Genomic DNA, 15,101 nt, shown 5'->3' on the forward strand with positions numbered 1-15,101 from the left:
CTCTCAGTCATGGGACTGTCCGGCTCCTTTACTAACATGGCAGTGAGACGGTCATCTGTACAACACCTCCATAGTTATATCACAGCGCAGGGGGGAAACTTTACCATCAGCTACACTCTCATAGGGGACCCCGAAATACTGTTATTACCCCCATATATAGAGAGAAGCGAAAACAAAACCTGTAATAAATCAGTCTCACTGTTTTGGACACGGTCTCTCTGTATAAGAACACAGTCTCTCTGTATAAGGACACAATCTCTCTGTATAAGAACACAGTCTCTCTGTATAAGGACACAATCTCTATGTATAAGAACACAGTCTCTCTGTATAAGAACACAATCTCTCCGTATAAGAACACAGTCTCTCTGTATAAGAACACAGTCTCTCCGTATAAGAACACAGTCTCTCTGTATAAGGACACAGTCTCTCTGTATAAGAACACAGTCTCTCCGTATAAGAACACAGTCTCTCTGTATAAGGACACAGTCTCTCTGTATAAGGACACAGTCTCTTCTTATAAGAACACAGTCTCTCCGTATAAGAACACCGTCTCTCTGTATAAGGACACAACCTCTCACTACCAGAAGACATTTGGATATTTGCTCCTATCTATTGGAGCAGGTGTTTATAAAGACGAGTATAATGGAGCTCACCCTCAGATAGAAGCCGGGACCTGTGATCCCATGATGGACCCTCCGGTCTGACACCTAATCCTGACGTTATCTCTGCAACGATTTTTAAACTTTCAAGTGAAGTAATTTAGCTAATTAAAAAATGTGTCTCTATCACTGGCCAAGATATAATCCCAGGTAACAGCGGGATCCTAGAAGACCATAAAATGAGCAGTATCACATGTAATATGTAGTATGTACTGAGAACAGGAGCAGTATCACATGTAAGTATGTAGTATGTAGTGGGGAACAGGAGCAGTATCACATGTAAGTATGTAGTGGGGAACAGGAGCAGTATCACATGTAAGTATGTAGTATGTACTGAGAACAGGAGCAGTATCACACGTAAGTATGTAGTATGTACTGAGAACAGGAGCAGTATCACCTGTAATATGTACTATGTACTGAGAACAGGAGCAGTATCCCATGTAAGTATGTAGTATGTACTGAGAACAGGAGCAGTATCACCTGTAATATGTACTATGTACTGAGAACAGGAGCAGTATCACATGTATGTATGTAGTATGTACTGAGAACAGAAGCAGTATCACATGTAAGTATGTATTATGTAGTGGGAACAGGAGCAGTATCACATGTATGTATGTAGTAGGAAGCGGGGACTGGAGCACTGTTACATGTAAGTATGTAGTATGTAGCGGGGTACAGGAGCAGTATCCCATGTAAGTATGTAGTATGTAGCAGGGCACAGAAACAGTATCACATGTAAGTATGTAGTATGTAGCAGGGCACAGAAACAGTATCACATGTAAGTATGTAGTATGTAGTGTGTTTACAGGAGCAGTATCACATGTAAGTATGTAGTATGTAGCAGGGCACAGGAGCAGTATCACATGTAAGTATGTAGTATGTAGCAGGGCACAGGAGCAGTATCACATGTGAGTATGTAGTATGTAGTGTTTACAGGAGCAGTATCACATGTAAGTATGTAGTATGTAGCGGGAACAGGAGCAGTATCCCATGTAAGTATGTAGTATGTAGCGGGAACAGGAGCAGTATCACATTTAATTATGTAGTATGTAGCAGGGCACAGAAGCAGTATCACATGTAAGTATGTAGTATGTAGCAGGGCACAGAAGCAGTATCACATGTAAGTATGTAGTATTTACAGGAGCAGTATCACATGTAAGTATGTAGTATGTAGCAGGGCACAGGAGCAGTATCACATGTAAGTATGTAGTATGTAGCAGGGCACAGGAGCAGTATCACATGTGAGTATGTAGTATGTAGTGTTTACAGGAGCAGTATCACATGTAAGTATGTAGTATGTAGCGGGAACAGGAGCAGTATCCCATGTAAGTATGTAGTATGTAGTGGGAACAGGAGCAGTATCACATTTAATTATGTAGTATGTAGCAGGGCACAGAAGCAGTATCACATGTAAGTATGTAGTATGTAGCAGGGCACAGAAGCAGTATCACATGTAAGTATGTAGTATGTAGTGTGTTTACAGGAGCAGTATCACATGTAAGTATGTAGTATGTAGCAGGGCACAGGAGCAGTATCACATGTAAGTATGTAGTATGTAGCAGGGCACAGGAGCAGTATCACATGTGAGTATGTAGTATGTAGCAGGGCACAGAAGCAGTATCACATTTAAGTATGTAGTATGGCACAGGAGCACTATCACATGTAAGTATGTAGTATGTAGTGTTTACAGGATCAGTATCACATGTAAGTATGTAGTATGTAGCAGGGCACAGGAGCAGTATCACATGTAAGTATGTAGTATGTAGCAGGTCACAGGAGCAGTATCACATGTAAGTATGTAGTATGTAGCGGGGCACAGGAGCACTATCACATGTAAGTATGTAGTATGTAGTGTTTACAGGATCAGTATCACATGTAAGTATGTAGCAGGGCACAGGAGCAGTATCACATGTAAGTATGTAGTATGTAGTGTTTACAGGAGCAGTATCACATGTAAGTATGTAGTATGTAGCAGGGCACAGGAGCAGTATCACATAGAGTGGGGAACAGCTGCTGCCTTAATTGACCCCTTTATATACCCCAATATCTGACAATATACAAAGCCCTCCGCACCTTTACACACAGGCTCACTCTCGTTCCAATGAGGGTCTGTGGGGTCCACACACTCTATGACTGGGGGTCCCTGTTCCAGCATGTACCCCGCATTACAGGAGAATGAGACCAGTGTCCCCGGGGAGAAGAGAGGGTCCGAGGTGCTGAAATTACCATGAGCCAAGAACGGTTCATAGCAGCGAGTTTCCGAGAACACTGCAGAGAGAGAGAGAGAGAGAGATAGAGATGACATGGCATGAACACTAGAGGGCGCTCACGTAGAGGTCACAATTCTTTACATATCTTTCAATGTAAGTCTAATCTGTGCTCAGCAGTGATCATCATTTCTTATTTATCTGTTTGACACGGACACAATTTTCCAACAAAATTTAAATATTTAAAATTTTAGTTGAACTTATTATCTGTGAAGTTTCAGTATATATAAAGCAACGTGTAAACACAAGAGCGAGCAAAGCTAATAGTCCTTCCAGCCCAAACATGGGGGCGCACACACCTATCAGTTTTAGGAGCCGCCCCAGGAAAATCCACCTGCAGGACAGCTCAAGGTGGGAAGAAGAACAATGTGATATCACAGCCTGGTCTAGTACCAGGAACACCCTACTAATACCTAGTGCTACGCCCTACTAATACCTAGTACCAGGTACGCCCTCCTAGTACCTACTACCAGGAACACCCTACTAATACCTAGTGCTACGTCCGACTAATACCTAGTACCAGGAATGCCCCACTAGTACCTAGTACCAGGAATATCCCACTAGTACCAGGTACGCCCTACTAATACCTAGTACCTAGTGCTACGTCCGACTAATACCTTGTACCAGGAACGCCCCACTAGTACCTAGTACCAGGAATATCCCACTAGTACCTTGTTACAGGAACATCCCACTAGTACCTAGTACCAGGAACATCCCACTAGTACCTAGTACCAGGTACTACCTACTAATACCTAGTACCAGGAACGCCCCACTAGTACCTAGTACCAGGAACATCCCACTAGTACCAGGTACGCCCTACTAATACCTAGTACCTAGTGCTACGCCCGACTAATACCTAGTACCAGGAACGCCCCACTAGTACCTAGTACCAGGTACGCCCTACTAATACCTAGTACCAGGAACAACCTACTAATACCTAGTACCAGGAATATCCCACTAGTACCTTGTTACAGGAACATCCCACTAGTACCTAGTACTAGGAACATCCCACTAGTACCTAGTACCAGGTACGCCCTATTAATACCTAGTACCAGGAACACCCCACTAGTACCAGGAATATCCCACTAGTACCTAGTACCAGGAACATCCCACTAGTACCTAGTACCAGGAACATCCCACTAGTACCAGGTACGCCCTACTAATACCTAGTACCTAGTGCTACGCCCGACTAATACCTAGTACCAGGAACGCCCCACTAGTACCTAGTACCAGGTACGCCCTACTAATACCTAGTACCTAGTGCTACGTCGACTAATACCTAGTACCAAGAACGCCCTACTAATACCTAGTACCTAGTGCTACGCCCGACTAATACCTAGTACCAGGAACGCCCCACTAGTACCTAGTACCAGGTACGCCCTACTAATACCTAGTACCTAGTGCTACGTCCGACTAGTGCCTAGTACCAAGAACGCCCTACTAATACCTAGTACCTAGTGCTACGTCCGACTAGTACCTAGTACCAGGAACGCCCCACTAGTACCTAGTACCAGGTACGCCCTACTAATACCTAGTACCTAGTGCTACGTCCGACTATTACCTAGTACCAGGAACGCCCCACTAGTACCTAGTACCAGGTACGCCCTACTAGTACCTAGTACCGGGTACGTCCTACTAATACTTAGTACCAAGAACAACCTACTAATACCTAGTACCGGGATTGCCCTACTAATACCTAGTACCAAGAACGCCCTACTAGTACCTAGTATCAGGAACGCCCTACTAATACATAGTACCAGGAACGCCCCACTAGTACCTAGTACCAGGTACGCCCTACTAATACCTAGTACCTAGTGCTACGTCCGACTAGTACCTAGTACCAGGTACGCCCTACTAATACCTAGTACCTAGTGCTACGCCCGACTATTACCTAGTACCAGGAACGCCCCACTAGTACCTAGTACCAGGTACGCCCTACTAGTACCTAGTACCGGGTACGTCCTACTAATACTTAGTACCAAGAACAACCTACTAATACCTAGTACCGGGATTGCCCTACTAATACCTAGTACCAAGAACGCCCTACTAGTACCTAGTATCAGGAACGCCCTACTAATACATAGTACCAGGAACGCCCTACTAGTACCTAGTACCAGGAACGCCCTACTAATACCTAGTACCAGGAACGCCCCACTAGTACCAGGTACACCTTGGTGTGTACAATACAGAGCCCACTGTGTAATACACAGCTCCATAATACATAGTAGAATGAAGCACTGACATCAGATGTTACACAACGGTCGACGAACCAGTTCCATGAGGGAGGGTCGAACAATCTAGGGGACAAGGAGCACACCCAAACCTTGCAGTGGAGACCCCTAAGGGGCCCTTAGACTCTGGTGTTCAGGGACGTCAGGTGCCCCCCCTATCCCGGACAAAGGGGGTCTGAAGACCCTTATCCCCCTATGGAGTCTTTTGGCTCCAGGGGAATGGAGAGGACGAGGCCCTTTCCCTGTAGGGAGGGGTCCAGAGCCCCAGCCTCAGCTTGTGTTGCTCTGCACGGGGGGATTTGGAGCACACACCTCGGTTTCATGTCAAAAGTGACAATTTTTGTAGCGTACACATACACATTAACATACTACACACACAAGATGTGTATATACCTATATGTGTTCTAGGGATGAATGTTATATTACTGGGCACCAGTGGGCACATATATAGAGGTAATGGGGGCAATAATCACCCTCATAGCGCAGGCTGAGGAGCAGGGGCACCGACGGGTTCTCTGACACAAGTTCAATGTACAGAGACTGCGCGTCACTCAGGAGACCCCTCTCCGGAGCGTCGTCTATATCGGAGTCATAGATGAGGGGGGAGAGTGTGGAGCTGCCGGAGTGGACCACCAGCCTGAGGAGAGAGACAGGGAGGGGTCAGAGACTGTATACAGAGAGAGGGGGGGTCACATAGACTGTATACAGAGAGGGGGGGGTCACAGAGACTATACAGAGAGAGGGGGGTCACAGAGACTGTATACAGAGAGGGGGGGTCACAGAGACTATACAGAGAGAGAGGGAGGTCACAGGGACTGTATACAGAGAGAGAGGGGGGAGTCACAGAGACTGTATACAGAGAGAGAGAGGGGTCACAGATAGTGTATACAGAGAGAGGGGGGGTCACAGAGACTGTATACTGAGAGAGTGGGGGGTCACAGAGACTGTATACAGAGAGAGAGGGGGGGGTCACAGAGACTATATACAGAGAGAGAGAGAGGGGTCACAGATAGTGTATACAGAGAGAGGGGGGGTCACAGAGACTATATACTGAGAGAGTTGGGGGGTCACAGAGACTGTATACAGAGAGAGAGGGGAGGTCACAGAGACTGTATACAGAGAGAGAGGGGGGGTCACAGGGACTGTATACAGAGAGAGAGGGGGGTTATAGAGACTGTATGCAGAGAGAGAGGGGGTCACAGAGACAGGGAGGGGTCACTGAGACAGAGCACATCTAGCGAGAGACCTGTCGTTGTCCTCGTCCAGTGAGACCCTCTCAAAGTGCAGGTGAAGTCGTTGTCCCTCTGACGCCTCAATCAGCCAATGGCAGCTCAGGTTGTTGGCGTGGTTTCCAGTGACATCAGGTGACACAATGCGTCCAACAGTGGCGTTACGTATCACCCCTCCGCAGGTCGCTGGTGACAGAACAATCCCCGGTTACCCTCTTATATCTAGATCCTCGCTCCTCTGCGTATTACACTTATTATATAACGTGGGAGCTGCCACGCTGCTTGTTCAGTCATAGTAATGTACAACATTCCCAATAGACACCCATTAAACAGTGCCACCTAGTGGCCTAATCATCATGTGCCCTGGTATAAAGCTCGGCATATGTGGGCAGTGATATCTAACACATGTTTCCTACACAGCAGATATTGTTTCCAACAGATACTGTTCAGCCTCTTTGTATAACACCCCTTTTTCTACAGCTCAACGCCCTGATATTCTTCTCGCTGCTATAATACCTCTTCCTATATTACTTCCCTAGAAACCATCTTTATATAACATGCACAGTGTGCCTAGGTGGTTATACACATTTACATGTCAATCTACACCCAGATCCGCCCAAACGATGCCCACACCCATTTTGGGTAAGACGTCAACCCCTTTTCCAACAGACTACGCCTCTTTTGTTTGCCAACATCTGTTGGCAGCTATCCCTACGGTGCTCCCTAATACCTCAACCTACAATCCTTAGAGCTATCCCATCTGTATTGCATATAGGCCCAGGGCGCCAACAGAAATTTTTGGGCCCCGATACAGCAACTTCTCGGGGCCCATCCATAGATGCCGAAGGGGGCATAGCCACTCTAGGTTGGTGGTTCCTGCCAAAACACAAGCAGGCCTGGGCCCCGGTACTTTGAATCTGCCCCCCCCCCCCTCTCGACACCCCTGTATAGGCCCCCAGCCTAATCATCACACTCACTACCACCTGACCGGCGCTCCTCACCTGCGCAGACTGGCGGTTTTCCACTCCACTGCGGACGGGTGATGTTCAGACAGACCAAGGAGCCTACACCCTTCAAGGTGAAGCCAGGAGCGCAGTGAAAATTGGCTGCTCCTCCAGGGTGGAGGTCTGTTACTGTAACTTCCCCGTTCTCGGGACGAGGGGGGAACACGCAGCTCAGGACATAGGCTGGGGGGGGTGACAAGAGAAAGACAAATCATTTTTCTAGACAGATGGTGGAGGGTAGTTATGATAAAATGTCAATTTATATTGTAAATCAGTTATTTAAGGTGTATTCACATCAGTTTTAAAATACAAGAGAATTAAAAATCTCTTATCTGAAAAAACATTACCCTGGCCAACCTGTGACTCTCCGAGTGTTGTGAGACTACAAGTCCCAGCATACCTTGGCAGCTATCGGCTGGATATCTGCTTGCAAAGCATGCTGGGGCTTGTAGCTTCACAGCCACAGGATGGCCAGCCTGCAGGGAACAAGATTGGCACTGGATTTTTAAATGGTAAACAACAGATGTGGAGGTGTTTGTATGTAATAACAATTTGTGTGGAATATGCAACTTTCATATTTATTACTAACTCTCCATACACTATTCTCTCTTGTATATAAGAAATCACTATATATATATATATATATATATATATATGTATAATATAATATAATATAATATATATATGTATATAAGTAATCACTAAGCTCCTCCTCTTCTTTATATTCCTTTTAGGCGCAAAGATTGCACTAGGTCACAGCAACCAATCAGAGATGTGCTTTCACTCTCTAACCTGCACAACACAAATAAAAGCTAAATGCTGATTGGTTGCTGTTATGATAAATGAGCTGTACTGTGAGGAGCGCTGATACACAGTTTAATGAGGTAAATTTCCAAAAATATTTCTATTTAGAAGTCTGACTATTAATAATAGCTATTTCTATATAAGATAGTAAATGGTAGAGTTCTGTGTTCTAGTAATGCTCAATTTAGTAACGCAGGACAGGGGCGGTCCCTGAGTGGCTACCATAGCAACTGGGGAGAGGAAAAGTAACTGTTACCTTGGTAACGCAGTTTGAATGCGCCTGGGCTTGTCGCGCGGTAAGTTTGGAAGCGTACGGTAATGTGATTGGTTGGGCTGCGGATCACCTGACCCTCAGCCATCAGGGTCTCATTGGCCAGCAGGAAGCGGTGGTCGTCCTCTAATCCCTCCACACTCAGAGCCTCCTCCTTGGACAGGTTCAACTTCTCCACCTGAAAATAGGAAGTGATTATATAGAGGGTGTAATAGTTATGAGTGTAGTGCCCTATACCTGTATATAGGGTGTAATAGTTATAGGTGTAGTACGCTATGTCTGTATACAGGGTGTAATAGTTATGGGTGTAGTACGCTATGTCTGTATAGAGGGTGTAATAGTTATAGGTGTAGTGTGCTATGTCTGTATACAGGGTGTAATAGTTATAGGTGTAGTGCCCTATGTCTGTATATAGGGTGTAATAGTTATGGGTGTAGTGCGCTATGTCTGTATACAGGGTGTAATAGTTATAGGTGTAGTGCCCTATGCCTGTATATAGGGTGTAATAGTTATGGGTGTAGTGCGCTATGTCTGTATATAGGGTGTAATAGTTATGGGTGTAGTGCCCTATGCCTGTATAGAGGGTGTAATAGTTATGGGTGTAGTGCCCTGTGTCTGTATAGAGGGTGTAATAGTTATGGGTGTAGTGCCCTATGCCTGTATATAGGGTGTAATAGTTATAGGTGTCGTGCGCTATGTCTGTATACAGGGTGTAATAGTTATGGGTGTAGTGCCCTATGTCTGGATAGAGGGTGTAATAGTTATGGGTGTAGTGCGCTATGTCTGTATACAGGGTGTAATAGTTATAGGTGTAGTGCGCTATGTCTATATAGAGGGTGTAATAGTTATAGGTGTAGTGCGCTATGTCTGTATACAGGGTGTAATAGTTATGGGTGTAGTGCCCTATGTCTGTATACAGGGTGTAATAGTTATGGGTGTAGTGCCCTATGTCTGTATAGAGGGTGTAATAGTTATGGGTGTAGTGCCCTATGTCTGTATAGAGGTTGTAATAGTTATCGGTGTAGTGCCCTATGTCTGTATACAGGGTGTAATAGTTATAGGTGTAGTGCCCTATGTCTGTATAGAGGGTGTAATAGTTATAGGTGTAGTGCCCTGTGTCTGTATAGAGGGTGTAATAGTTATGGGTGTAGTGCCCTGTGTCTGTATACAGGGTGTAATAGTTATAGGTGTAGTGCCCTATGTCTGTATAGAGGGTGTAATAGTTATGGGTGTAGTGCCCTATGCCTGTATATAGGGTGTAATAGTTATAGGTGTCGTGCGCTATGTCTGTATACAGGGTGTAATAGTTATGGGTGTAGTGCCCTATGTCTGGATAGAGGGTGTAATAGTTATGGGTGTAGTGCGCTATGTCTGTATACAGGGTGTAATAGTTATAGGTGTAGTGCGCTATGTCTATATAGAGGGTGTAATAGTTATAGGTGTAGTGCGCTATGTCTGTATACAGGGTGTAATAGTTATGGGTGTAGTGCCCTATGTCTGTATACAGGGTGTAATAGTTATGGGTGTAGTGCCCTATGTCTGTATAGAGGGTGTAATAGTTATGGGTGTAGTGCCCTATGTCTGTATAGAGGTTGTAATAGTTATCGGTGTAGTGCCCTATGTCTGTATACAGGGTGTAATAGTTATCGGTGTAGTACGCTATGTCTGTATAGAGGGTGTAATAGTTATCGGTGTAGTGCCCTATGTCTGTATACAGGGTGTAATAGTTATAGGTGTAGTACGCTATGTCTGTATAGAGGGTGTAATAGTTATGGGTGTAGTGCGCTATGTCTGTATAGAGGGTGTAATAGTTATGGGTGTAGTGCCCTATGCCTGTATATAGGGTGTAATAGTTATAGGTGTCGTGCGCTATTTCTGTATACAGGGTGTAATAGTTATGGGTGTAGTGCCCTATGTCTGGATAGAGGGTGTAATAGTTATGGGTGGAGTGCCCTATGTCTGTATAGAGGGTGTAATAGTTATCGGTGTAGTGCCCTATGTTTGTATACAGGGTGTAATAGTTATCGGTGTAGTACGCTATGTCTGTATAGAGGGTGTAATAGTTATCAGTGTAGTGCCCTATGTCTGTATACAGGGTGTAATAGTTATCGGTGTAGTGCCCTATGTCTGTATAGAGGGTGTAATAGTTATGGGTGTAGTGCGCTATGTCTGAATAGAGGGTGTAATAGTTATGGGTGTAGTGCCCTATGCCTGTATATAGGGTGTAATAGTTATAGGTGTCGTGCGCTATTTCTGTATACAGGGTGTAATAGTTATGGGTGTAGTGCCCTATGTCTGGATAGAGGGTGTAATAGTTATGGGTGTAGTGCGCTATGTCTGTATACAGGGTGTAATAGTTATAGGTGTAGTGCGCTATGTCTATATAGAGGGTGTAATAGTTATGGGTGTAGTGCCCTATGTCTGTATACAGGGTGTAATAGTTATGGGTGTAGTGCGCTATGTCTGTATAGAGGGTGTAATAGTTATGGGTGTAGTGCCCTATGTCTGTATAGAGGGTGTAATAGTTATGGGTGTAGTGCCCTATGTCTGTATAGAGGGTGTAATAGTTATGGGTGTAGTGCCCTATGCCTGTATATAGGGTGTAATAGTTATAGGTGTCGTGCGCTATTTCTGTATACAGGGTGTAATAGTTATGGGTGTAGTGCCCTATGTCTGTATAGAGGGTGTAATAGTTATGGGTGTAGTGCCCTATGTCTGTATAGAGGGTGTAATAGTTATAGGTGTAGTGCCCTATGTCTGTATACAGGGTGTAATAGTTATAGGTGTAGTGCCCTATGTCTGTATAGAGGGTGTAATAGTTATGGGTGTAGTGCGCTATGTCTGTATAGAGGGTGTAATAGTTATGGGTGTAGTGCCCTATGTCTGTATATATGGTGTAATAGTTATAGGTGTAGTGCGCTATGTCTGTATAGAGGATGTAGTAGTTATGGGTGTAGTGCCCTATGTCTGTATATATGGTGTAATAGTTATAGGTGTAGTGCCCTATGTCTGTATATATGGTGTAATAGTTATAGGTGTAGTGCGCTATGTCTGTATAGAGGATGTAGTAGTTATGGGTGTAGTGCCCTATGCCTGTATATAGGGTGTAATAGTTATAGGTGTAGTACGCTATGTCTGTATACAGGGTGTAATAGTTATGGGTGTAGTGTGCTATGTCTGTATATAGGGTGTAATAGTTATGGGTGTAGTGCGCTATGTCTGTATATAGGGTGTAATAGTTATGGGTGTAGTGTGCTATGTCTGTATATAGGGTGTAATAGTTATGGGTGTAGTGCGCTATGTCTGTTTAGAGTGTGCAGTAGAATTACGGTCTCACCCGAATCTCCACGCCATATCCCAGGTACACAGACACACTGTACGTACAGTCCAGACCACCAAAGAAACTTCCTCCGGAGTATTCAGGCGCCTCCAGCAAACCCTCCAGCTCAGAGATGTTGTTGTTACATAGTACTGTAATATGATATATGAGAACGAATATTATATATATATATATACCAGGGATAGAGCAGAAACACACTCAAAAATAATAATCATCATCATCAGCTATTTATACAGCTCCACTGATTCTGCAGCGCTGTACAGAGAACTCATTCACATCAGTCCCTGCCCCATTGGGGATTACAGTCTAAATTCCCTAACATACACACAGACAGAGACTAGAGTCAATTTAGATATCAACCAATTAACCACCAATATGTTTTTGGAGTGTGGGAGGAAACCCACGCAAACACGGCGAGAACATGCAAACTCCACACAGATAAGGCCATGGTCAGGAATGAAACTCATGATCCCAGTGCTGTGAGGCAGAAGTGCTAACCACTAGGCCATAACTACTGACACTTATGATAGGAATTCTGCTTTAAACTGCCTGGTGAAAACTAAGAAACACACTTGCTGATATTTGATAGATTGTGAACAAATGACCTTCCTTAGCAATATCTCTCAACACGGTAACAGCAAATGCATTTCCCCCTGTTATTTCCATGGTTACAGATGTTGCTATGGAAAGTCAGTTATTCACAACCTGTCAAATGACTGCAGAAATGTTTTTCGAACCTTTTCACAGGTGATTTCAAGCAGAAGTGTCAGCAGTTATTACAGTAAGTGGTAGCATTTAAATTAATATCTGATTCTTACCAGGGCTATGTACTGTGGTTACTGTTGTAGTAGTAATCAGTGTGGTTGTTGTCTCTTCTTCCCCTTCGGCAGAGGGTCCCGGACCCCCTGTAGGTGCTGGTGATGGAGGTGTTAACGTACTGAGAGGTGGAGGCAGTGAGAAAGCCCCACCAATAGCTGTGGTGAGAACCCCAGAGGTCTCACTGACCCCTGCTGGAGCCAGGTCTTCAGTCAAGGATACAGGGGCAGCACGAGTCGGAATGGAGGTTGTACCTGTTTTGGAAACACAAGATGTTGGTTTTTTTTTTGTTTGTTTTTTAAAAAAGACCTGTTTTTAATACATTGTAAAATAGTTGAATTATAATGTCATAAGGACAGTATCTTAATGGGTGTAGGCTTCTGTGTTATCTTCATCATTCCTCCTTTTGATCTGTAACTAATGGAATTGTACATATCACTTCTAAAAAAACACATATCTTAACTTGCAACTAACATTCTATACTCTGTCATTTCTGACTAGGTTACATCCAAACAGACTTTTTCTTAGAGTGTTTGAAGCAATTTGATACTTGAGCTATGTACCCGAGACGCTCATTAAACACCTTTCCATTTGCTTGAATGAGGGTCTAAGGCACACATCGGTCTGCCACATTTCCACTCTCCTGGACACGGTCATATGGTGGAAACTTCTGATCCTGACATTTTGGCAGTATATTACACTTGCCAATCAACATTAAAGTAATTAACAGCAACTGGTGTGGAGGAAAGGGTTTTTCGTAAGAGATACTGAATTATTCAGTATCCTGCTTCAGCAGCTTCTGTCCATTTGGCAAGTGTAAAACACTGCTGAAATTTTCAAGTCAGATGTTCAGGAGCATTAAATTGGAATGTCCCTGTGCACATACCAGAGGTGGAACTAGCAAACTGTGAGCCCCGGAGCAGGGAGGGAGATGGGGCCACACTGACTATGGCAATAAAAGAATGGTCCTAGAGACTTCAGGATGACCTAACATACTAGAGCTGCGTACTTCAGCCTCTGGGACAGAGTGATTTTCGAGGGCGTTCTACAGGAGATTGGTCTTGCTTCTGTAGAATCTGGACAGACACAAAGTCTTGAATCTCATCTGGGCACAAAAGAAGGAACATCAGAAGACATAGAATATTCTCAAAGAGAGCAATCAGGATCCAAAACGTTGAATGCAGGGCTTATCCCTAAGATAAGCCCTCTGCCTTCAAATTTTTGGATCCTGATCAGTAAGCAATGAAATTGAACCAAGAAAAAAATAGAGACCATCTTCCCTGTCGAAGATTCAATTTCTTAGCAGTTACTATATGCAGCAAATTTTACTAATCAGTGTAACCTATGATCGCGAGAGTTGTAACCATTTCTCAAAGGGCCATTTATTAGCTAATACCTCCTAATTACCAATGTCATAATTGGCCTTTGCGGATGAGAATCGTTTGGAGAAGAAGGGAAAATTATGTAATTATTTATATTACAGACGTACTGAAATACACCGGCTCTGGTTCCCAACTCAGATGCGTCAACCTCAACATTGAAGGGAAGGTTAACAATTGGGTTTTGGAGTACTGGTGCTGTGATAAAGGTTGACTTACACTTGGCAAACTGTCTATAATAATTGGTGAAACGTAAAAATCTCTGTACTGATTTATGGGTCATAGGGTGAGCCCAGTCTACGACTGATTGATCCATGTGAAAACCATATTTTCAAATTATGTAGCCAAGAAATGGCTCCTCAGAGACTTCACACATTTCTTAATTTTAGCTAACATTCAATTTTTTATTACTTTTACCAAAACTAAACTTATATGTCTGCAGTATTTTATCAGTGAGGGTGAAAGAAATGACAATACTACCTAAATTACCATGAACTAGAAGAAATAGATCCTGGTACCAAATTAACAGGATTAATATATCACCTATAAGGAGACATAGTGGAGATGTTGCCCCTAGCAACTAATCAAATGCTAGCTATCATTTTCTGGAATGTACTAAATAGATGATAGATAGAATCTGATTGGTTGATATGGGCAACATCTCCACTTTCCCTTTTTAAAAGGCTTTGATAAACCTACCACAAATCGTCAGATTTCTTACAAGAAACATCAGTGAATTCCTGGTATTGTACAGATAACCCCTCAAGAGACATGAAAGCAAGATGCATTTGATAATCCAAACAACAACGGCATTATGGCTATATAACCATTGATAGCCTGGAATTTTTCATATATGGATCATTGGTGAAAGTGGGGTGTATACGGCGGTATGCCATAACACAACTTCTCCTGCTGCCTTCATTGTAACACTATTACATTACAGTTATCATATATATATATATATATATATTATCTATACTGTTGTAAATATTGTCCAAGTGTGTAACCGATTTCTAAATATAACTTACTTTGGTCATTCTCACTTCAGAGAAGCCTTGAGTCTTAATTTCTTCCACAATTATGTGGTGTTAGAAGTGGGAT

General features: G+C 43.6%; 1 protein-coding gene across 1 annotated transcript in view; it reads right to left on the bottom strand.

Moving 5' to 3' along the window:
* Window positions 1–15,101, bottom strand: part of SEZ6L2 (seizure related 6 homolog like 2) — a 38,916-nt gene that overhangs the window by 10,192 nt on the left and 13,623 nt on the right. The window contains exons 3-9 of the mRNA XM_075178907.1: window positions 12,624–12,875; window positions 11,803–11,936; window positions 8,451–8,643; window positions 7,388–7,573; window positions 6,404–6,572; window positions 5,631–5,794; window positions 2,733–2,927 (exon numbers count right to left, since the gene is read on the bottom strand). Of these exons, the coding sequence (XP_075035008.1) occupies window positions 2,733–2,927; window positions 5,631–5,794; window positions 6,404–6,572; window positions 7,388–7,573; window positions 8,451–8,643; window positions 11,803–11,936; window positions 12,624–12,875 (1,293 nt within the window). The remainder of the gene's footprint in view (window positions 1–2,732; window positions 2,928–5,630; window positions 5,795–6,403; window positions 6,573–7,387; window positions 7,574–8,450; window positions 8,644–11,802; window positions 11,937–12,623; window positions 12,876–15,101) is intronic.

This window comes from Mixophyes fleayi, chromosome 7 (genome assembly GCF_038048845.1).
Source record: "Mixophyes fleayi isolate aMixFle1 chromosome 7, aMixFle1.hap1, whole genome shotgun sequence".
Lineage (NCBI taxonomy): Eukaryota > Metazoa > Chordata > Amphibia > Anura > Limnodynastidae > Mixophyes > Mixophyes fleayi.